General features: G+C 29.4%; 1 protein-coding gene across 1 annotated transcript; it reads right to left on the bottom strand.

Annotated features, from left to right (window-relative positions):
- Positions 1–4,437: 4,437 nt before the first annotated feature.
- LOC123896382 lies at positions 4,438–4,961 on the bottom strand. The gene is made up of 2 exons (XM_045946775.1): positions 4,675–4,961; positions 4,438–4,606 (listed from the first exon to the last, which is right to left on the bottom strand). Exons 1-2 carry the CDS (start codon positions 4,959–4,961, stop codon positions 4,438–4,440), a joined length of 456 nt encoding a protein of 151 aa, XP_045802731.1.
- Between the last annotated feature and the right edge of the window lie 3,743 nt (positions 4,962–8,704).

The following is an 8,704-nucleotide window of genomic DNA, read 5'->3' as shown; positions in this document are numbered from 1 at the left end:
GTTTCAGAAGCAAACAATTAAAAATCAACTCCCCTGAAACCATTCTATCAGTGAAATGGTTTCAAAGTACAACGCTCTGAAACCATTGTACCAGCTAAATGGTTTCAGAATGGTTTCAGAAGCAAACAATTAAGAAATTACTCACTGAAACCATTCTACCAGTAAAATGGTTTCAGAGAGTTATACTGTGAAACCATTCTACCAGCTAAATGGTTTCACAGTATTATATAAAGATAATTAAAGGTAGTGAAAAATTGAGTTTTTTTTTTTGTGTCCAAATCAAACGAACCAAGTCTCTATTTGTAGACAAAAAAAAATTATGAATTTTGGTATAAAAATAAAAAAATAAAAAATTAATTTACAACGAAATAATTGAGTTTAAAGTATTAAATGAAAAAAAAAACACGCCAACCACCCAGCAGTTGACACGTGTCCTGCTTTTTTAAAATGAAATTTTCTCTCTCCAGGCGCAGATCTAGTGTGGTGCACGCGCTGGCTTATCATGGAGATGGATGATCTGGACTGTCTGATTGATCCGACAGCCATGATGAGATCATCTCTTGGCCGTCTGATGGAAATCAACGGTCTGTAACGGTGGTCCTGCGGTAGGCGCGCGACACTGGATCAGCGCCAATATGTTTTTTTTTTTTTTTTTAAAAAAAAGAAAGGGTATTTTTGTCCAACTCAAAAGGTGCACCTTGCTAATTTAGACCCAACTGGGTCTAAATTAGCAGCCCCCTATATATATATATATATATATATAAGATGAGGAATGAGTTAAAAAAAGAAGGTAGGGACTAGGCAAAAATCTCCCTAACTATGTAATCATGGATCATTGCGTTAGAGTTTTAAACATACTCTCTCAACAAGCACATATTCTATTGTCAAACAATTCAATATTCTATTCATTAATATGCCCCAACAAAACTAGCAAGTAGTATTATATTTAATTTGAAAGTAGGCATCCTGCCGGGCCGGCTGCTTATTGTGCTTGCTTTGACAAACACACATACTGGAAGAAAGCAAGCAATCTTACCAGCAGATTCTTAGGGCCCATAACCACCAATTCCTACAAGATCAATTTTAGATTTCTTAATTAAAAACGTGAAAACTGAAAAGTAGCTTATTTCTATTAATTAAGTAAACATTTGTACACATCCATGAGCCATTTTCTTAGACTTTTAAACAATAGTTATGTGTATACGTCACACATATATATACCAATTATTGCAACCATAAGTAAGTTTATATAATATTAGTAGTGTAATGCTTAATCTTTTTTTGGATCATTGTAAAATTTCAACTGCTTCATTTTATTTACCTAAAATTGCATACGACCAAGTCAAATTCGTGGACAACAAGGATCGTTAAACAAGTAATATAGTACTATTGTGCATGTATTTAAAGAAGTTGGACTACTTTGACAGCTAGCTTGACATACTATAATCGAGTTTCCGTTTAAATCGTCCATGTGGCAGTGATATACTTAACTTAGGAAGTGTCAAGTCAAAATTTTAGAAGAAATTAACTTAACATTTGACGAAAGTAATGAACTTATAGTGAGTATCATATGAGAATAACCTGAAACCTTTTAAACATAGATGATCAACTTAAAACTTACGTAAAATATACATAAAGTATCAAACGTGCAATTAAGTCATAAAATTTTCAAATCTATCTTTTTTCTATTGACTTCGTCCGTTTGATGTTAGTAAGTTATAAGAAAATATGTACAATTTTTTTTGGTTGAATTAGACCCACAATAAGTTATCAATAACTTTCGAGTGTGATTCAACAATGATACTTTGAAAGTTTGTCAATTTGACTTCTAAAAAAATTAATCGACAAAACTCAACATGAGTGATCGTAAAAAGTACTCCTTATAAACCGAAAACAAAGACATATATAGATTACCCTTTTTGTGTGGTCATACAAAACAAAACGCGCTACATTTTTTTTATTATGAAATATGATACACAATAATAATATTGTATAAATAAAATTTGAATTTCTAAATATATAATAGCAAAAGTGGGATACACTTAAAGGAGCCCCCAGACAGATCCATTACACTTACAAGGTTGATACATTAAAAAAATAAATCTATTAGCAATTCATTATCAGACATCAACAAATCAATATCTGGAATATTTCCTGGAATAACAAAATCTATTATGCATCTCATTGATTCATTTGAATTGTTTTTGTTTGGACCATCACATGAACCCGATGATTCTTCACTAGATGTTTCTAAATCTTTAGGATGAATAAGCTGACTTTTGTTTTTCAATCCATTGAACTTTGTCCTACGTTTTTTCAATATCTTTTGTGGATATAAGGTTGCTAGAATTTGCAATAGATCCGTTATGTTGTCTTTGTTGTGTTGATTTTTTGAACCATATGATTCTTGATTAGATGTTTCCAAATCTTCAAGATGAATAAGGTGATTTTTATTATTCTTGTTATTGATCTTGGTCCGTCGTTTTTTCATTATCTTTTGTGGATATAATGCTGTCAAGACTTGTAATAGATCTATTCTGTTATTTTTGTTGTGTTGATTCTTTGGACCATATTGGACGTTTGTTGTTCTCATTGTTGCCTATATGTTGTTCAATTATTTAGTTATATTTACAAAAAAGATAGTATTAAATAATAAAATTTATAAAGATATATGTAAGTATATATACTCATTCCGGCTTTATTTATAAGCAAAAATTATTTTTTAAATTCATTGAATAAATGATGTATCTAACTTATATAGGCTACATACATCAGTTGTTCAATGAATATAAAAATAACTTTTACTTATAAATAAATTCGGAGGGAGTATTTAATTTAGTAAAAAAAAAAAGTATATATATTTAAGAATTCCCTAAGAAAAAAAAAGACAATATACCTTGTTGGTGGTGTTGAAAAAGTATAGGATGATCAAGAAGTGTGTTTAATCACACTAGCTTAGAAAACTTGTTTGTGAAAAACCTTTGGAACAAAGTTAAATCTTTAGGAGAACGACTACAAAGAAAAAAGAAAACTTTCTTAAGAGATGAAAAACGTTAACTAGATAAAAGAAAATATATATAGTGTTGAAAGAGAAAAACAGATCTAATTCAAATAATTAAGATTGATACAAAAAAAAAATCCAAATAAGATCAAGATATACAATATATATTTTTTCTTCAAAAAAGATACAATCTATTTTTGTTTTTTTTAAAAAAAAAAAAAAGAAAGCACAATCTTTTACATTTGAAACTTTAAAAATACACAAAATATTCATGATATAGATAAGATTGAAAAAAAAAAAAAGAATCTTCCATGCCTTTAATAACTTCCTTATATTTAGGGTGTTCTAATATTTAGGGACAAAGTACCCGCTTATTATAATAATTAACTAAATGAGAAATATCTTAAAAATCTTTAAAAAAATCAGAATAACAAACTTAATAGTAACACATAACTTCAAACTTTCTAGGAGGTATAGAGGAAGAATGAAGAAAAAGTAACAAACAAAATTTAACTATTTTTTTTATTTATCAATTCCGCAATGTTGAAAATTAAAATCGAATGAAATAGACGATATTAAAGTTGAACCGATAAATGTGAGATATACTCTACCCCTTTATAATTTAGAGGTATTAGAGTTGTAAAAAATGGGTTGGGCTTGGGCGTATTGGCCTCAAAAATCATAGCCAAATGAAATCGAGTCTTTTTGAGCCAAGTCCATGTAGCCCAAATGAAAATTGTTTGGGCTGAGCCATTATCGAAAAAATTATGTCATTTTTATAAAAATAATATCAATTAAGACATAAAAAATTATCATTTAATTAAAAAGTTATTATAAAAAATATAGTTAAATGTGTAAGCATAATAAAAAGGGTCATATTTACCTAAAAAAAATTAAAAAACCAAGTTTATAATTCATTAATTTGATTTAATTTCGTTTATAAGAAGCAAACTCGAGTTTAATTGATATTTAATACTGATATAAAAATTATTTATATTTACATATAATTATATCTCAATAAAATTGATAATTACGAGCACTAACGTTTCTTATTTTTCTTCATATTTAAATAATTAATCCCTATGGGAGACAACAGATTGGGATAGAAGAATTCCCAACATTCTTTAATTTTAATCATCGCATGACATGCAACTTGGTTGAAAGAAAAAAGGTGCGCACTAAGTAATAATCATATTATTATGAATATAATGGCTCCATTAATTGGTTTCAATCGAGATGCACCATAGTATATTAGTAATAATTAACCATTACATTATTGTTATTTTGTCTTGAAAGGAAAAGCAGGGTAGAGAGGGGACCATTCTTTGTTTTCCACAACCCAAACAGCACCTTGAATGAGTTGAATATTTCAAAAGTTATGTTTCAAAAATGGTTAAATCTAACATTCAATTTTTTTTTTTTTTAAGAAAATGAACTCATTGCATTTCATTCAATATAGTAGAAGATATATAATTGGGTGGATAATAATGATGAACACCTGAGCTAGACTGAAATAAAGACACTCTATCAAGATTGTGAGCGACTCTATTCACTTGCCTTCTAACATAAGCTATGTTGTAATTAGCATTAGAATTGAGAAGGGAACTACAAGTTGAGACCAAAGTGTCAAGCTCATTCGCATACAAATAGTCATTACGCAAAGCATTCACAACCTGTTGACAGTCACTTTCAAATATATAACTCTCTCAAAACCATTAGACAAAGCGAGCGCGAGAGCATGCTTCATTGTGGTAGCTTCACATTCAGCGGCAGTAACTATAAAGGGAAAAATCATAGTATATGTTTGAACAGAGGAACTCAAACTATCACGAAAGCATATACCGATACCAAATTTCCCTTCTATCATGAAAATAGCTCCATCAACATCACACTTCAACCAATTTGTAGAAGGTTTCTTCCAAGTAAGCACATAAGCAGATGTAGGATCCGTATTAAGCATATTACGGCACCAATTAAAGTCTTGAATCAGGTCTGAAGCAAGCCTACAGGAGGTCATCGGGTTCGCTTGTTTATTCTCCCAAATGCATTCATTATGTGCACGCCAAGCCTTTTATGTTGTGTATGGTGCATAATTAGCGGTTTATATTATAACGAATACGAATTTTATAAAATCTACCGTTGGATTGAAAGTTTATATCATATAGATTATCCATAAAAATTTTGAAAAAAAATATAAAAATCATTTGATATGTTATTGAGACTCATCAAGATTAATGGTTTATGAGTTTTTATCGAATACCGTTAATTTTGATGGGTCTCAATAACATATCAAATTATTTTCAAAAATTTTTAAAAATTTTATGGATGATCTATTTAATATAAATTTTTAATCCAACAGTGAATTTTGTAAAATTAATTTGTATTAATTATAATATAAACCACTGCATGTGCACCATGCACATCTTGAATGGCTATTGCTCTTGCATTTATTTGAACATAGATTATCTCCAATGACATTATTTTATAATCTCAGCCTTTGATTTATTTTTACCAATTGGACCTCCTCATGTGAAAAATTCATGGAAGAGGATCCGTTCATCCCCTCCATTGTCGTCATCTCCACCTCAGTTTCCAATCTCGACATCCATTTAGAGAGCATAATTTCAACCAATTCATCCTCACTGTGAATCCTCTTTCTCATACTTTAAGTTAAGATTCAAACCACGATTGTAAGTATTCATTTAAGGCTTTGGCTAAAATGAAAGAGTGAGACAAGTGGTGCATGGTGCACTAGTTGTCAATATCTCGATAACGAAAACAAATTTCATAAAATTTACTGTTGGATTGAAAGTTTATATCATGTAGATCATTCATATAAATTTTTAGAAAAAATTGAACATCATTTGATATGTTATTGAGACTCATCAAGATTAACGGTTTATGAATTTTTACTGAATACCGTTAATTTTGGTCGGTCTCAATAACACACCAAATGATGTTCAATCTTTCTAAAAATTTATATGAATGATCTATATGATATAAAGTTTCAATTCAACAGTAGAATTTATAAAATTTATTTTCTTTATCGAGATATTGACGAGTGGTATCTCACTCTTTCATATTAGAAGTGACCTTCACTTAAAATAGAATTATCTGCATAGTGTATGAAACTTGTTGGAAACAACAAAAATAAAGCAATATAAATAGAGTTTTGATTTCAAAATAATTCATATATGTTTAATACATTAATCAATAATCAACTCACTTTGCAATTTAAGATGATGAGTTTTTTGAAAAGTTGTACTGTATCAATAATATTTTACAATATAAACAAAAACAAATGAGACCCCTCAATTATTTTTACCACTCGTTGATTCTTATTTTTCTTTTGAGATGGATATCCACTTGCTGATCATTCACAATAATTTCATAATAAAAGTATATATAGCATTTTGGTATATAAAATTGACAACTAAAACAATAATCATGTGTGTCAATTTGACATTTTTTTTATAAATTAAACTTTAAAAAATTATAATCCTGAGGAAACGATGCCGCCGGCATAGTGTGCCCCACTAATCCTTACTTAAGCCAGGTACTAAGTAGAATGGTCTATGATTGATGTTTCTAACTAAGTTTTGTATTAAAAAATTAGCTCTAAGCCTCTAATATTATATTATAAGAATGTTAAATTTCAGATGCTTTTAAACTACTCTATTTACGATTTCAGAATTATCTTCAACAGCACAACCTTTCCCTAGTTCATTCCTAAGAGGCAAACTAATTCAAACGCATTAGGAATGTATTAACGCCAACCAAATAGTAGTCTCTAACACTTGACTATATTTCCTATGTTAATTTATTTTACAGAGGCAAAATCCTTTTCTTTATCCAAATAACTTTAATGCATTTGGTTTATGATAATTTCAATATAAATATATGGAAAAAAAATTTGTGACTAACAAAGAAATGTGCCACTTAATTAAACTAATTCATAAGTTACTCGATTAACTAGTCTTCTAATATAACTGATCTTACAACTGTGATTTAAATTCAACAGAGTTACACGACTCTAAATATAATGGCTCCATACATAGTAACTAGTAATATTGTATCCGCTTACTTGTTATTCCAAGAGTCTCTTCACTTTAAGCTCATTTATCTTTTATTTTCCTTCGATTTGAATTGTCAATGCCTTCACAGAGCCACTGTCACCGTTTCTCAAGCATACCTCTATGTAGTACGATTGTCATCCACATAACATGTTGCATCAACATTGCACTTAAGCATTCTACTTTGCGGTTGTCTATATAGTTTGAGCTCACATCAATAGCATAATGTTCAAATTTTACACCTCGAATTACCTTCCAATTTTACAGGTTAATTACCGAATTGGTTATTTATTTTATTTATTTTTTTAAAAAAAATTAATTGTTTTGGACTAAACTTTTGGACTAAACAAACTCAATGTCACATCCACCGGCTCAATGCCAAATCTATTGACCTATATAGACAATCTTTCACCAATTTTCAAAGTATGCATTACTCTACATCCACCTCAAGCTCATATACTGACTTGGACGTCAGAGTGTTTTTTGCATGTACCCCTCTTTTCCATCATCGTCATCTCTCATGCTCGAATTTCAATCTCTAGCTCGAAACATTCTTTCACTGATCCAACAATGTGAGTTCTCTATCCTTTCTTTTGTCCCTTTTGAATAAATTTGAATTGTTCAAAACACTATTTTTCGGTCGCACTCAAGTAAAAGAACATTTACAGTTATCTAGATTGAGTAACAATGTTCAAGCTAAAAAAGTGTGCACTCTACATCTACCATCACTACAACATTTATCGTCTTAGGCAACAGTAAAAAAACCGTTGTAAAAAACAAAAGGCAACTGTTAGGCAATAATTTTAAAAGTGTCCTATATATGGTTGTGATTTTTCTTAGAATTTTTGGTTGGATCTAACTCAACATACAAAATCACTTCGTAAGATTAGAATTATATGGGATTTTTAATTCTTAACAACCATTTCTATAGCCAACCATTTTTTTTTTGTCCAAATTAAGAAAAAATTGTTGTTTGGACTTACAAATAGACACACTTTGTATCAGACCTATAGGCAACAATTTTTTTGAGTTTTTAGAGAACACTTATTTAAATGTTGTATGAATCGGCGACGGTTACTAGCGTGTAGCTTTGTTGTATAGGCAACTATTTTAGGTCATAGTAAATAAATAAAAATGTACATAAAGTTTGTGGTTTTAATGTAAAACATCTAACAAAAGATAAGAAATTTCATCTATCACCTAAAGATGACACTTGACGTTTGAATTTAAAATTTCATTAAACCATCGCAAAAATAATATATAATACACTCAAATAGGCAAATCCAACATCAGAAATGAGATAATTTAATTGTTATTATTAGATTGGACGAACTCATCAGAAACAATAACCATCGCATTATGATGATTGAGTTCAAAGAATTAAACTATCATTGAGTGCAGCTCACCATTGATTGAAGTGAAATGAGATAATTTAATCCTTGATTATTGTTATATGCTTAAAAAAATGTCAGTGTATATTTTATTTTCTCCAATGCATAATTCAAATCCAGTTTTTGTAAAAAAAAAAAAAACAAATCCAGTTCATGCAAATTTATGATGATTTTTTCATTTCATCTATTAAAAAACGATCCTATACCACACACTAAATAATCAAATACTGCAAATTCTG

The sequence above is a fragment of the Trifolium pratense genome, linkage group LG7, assembly GCF_020283565.1.
Source record: "Trifolium pratense cultivar HEN17-A07 linkage group LG7, ARS_RC_1.1, whole genome shotgun sequence".
Taxonomy (NCBI): domain Eukaryota; kingdom Viridiplantae; phylum Streptophyta; class Magnoliopsida; order Fabales; family Fabaceae; genus Trifolium; species Trifolium pratense.
Note: the sequence above shows the minus strand (reverse complement) of the source record. Positions and strands in the feature narration are given on the sequence as shown.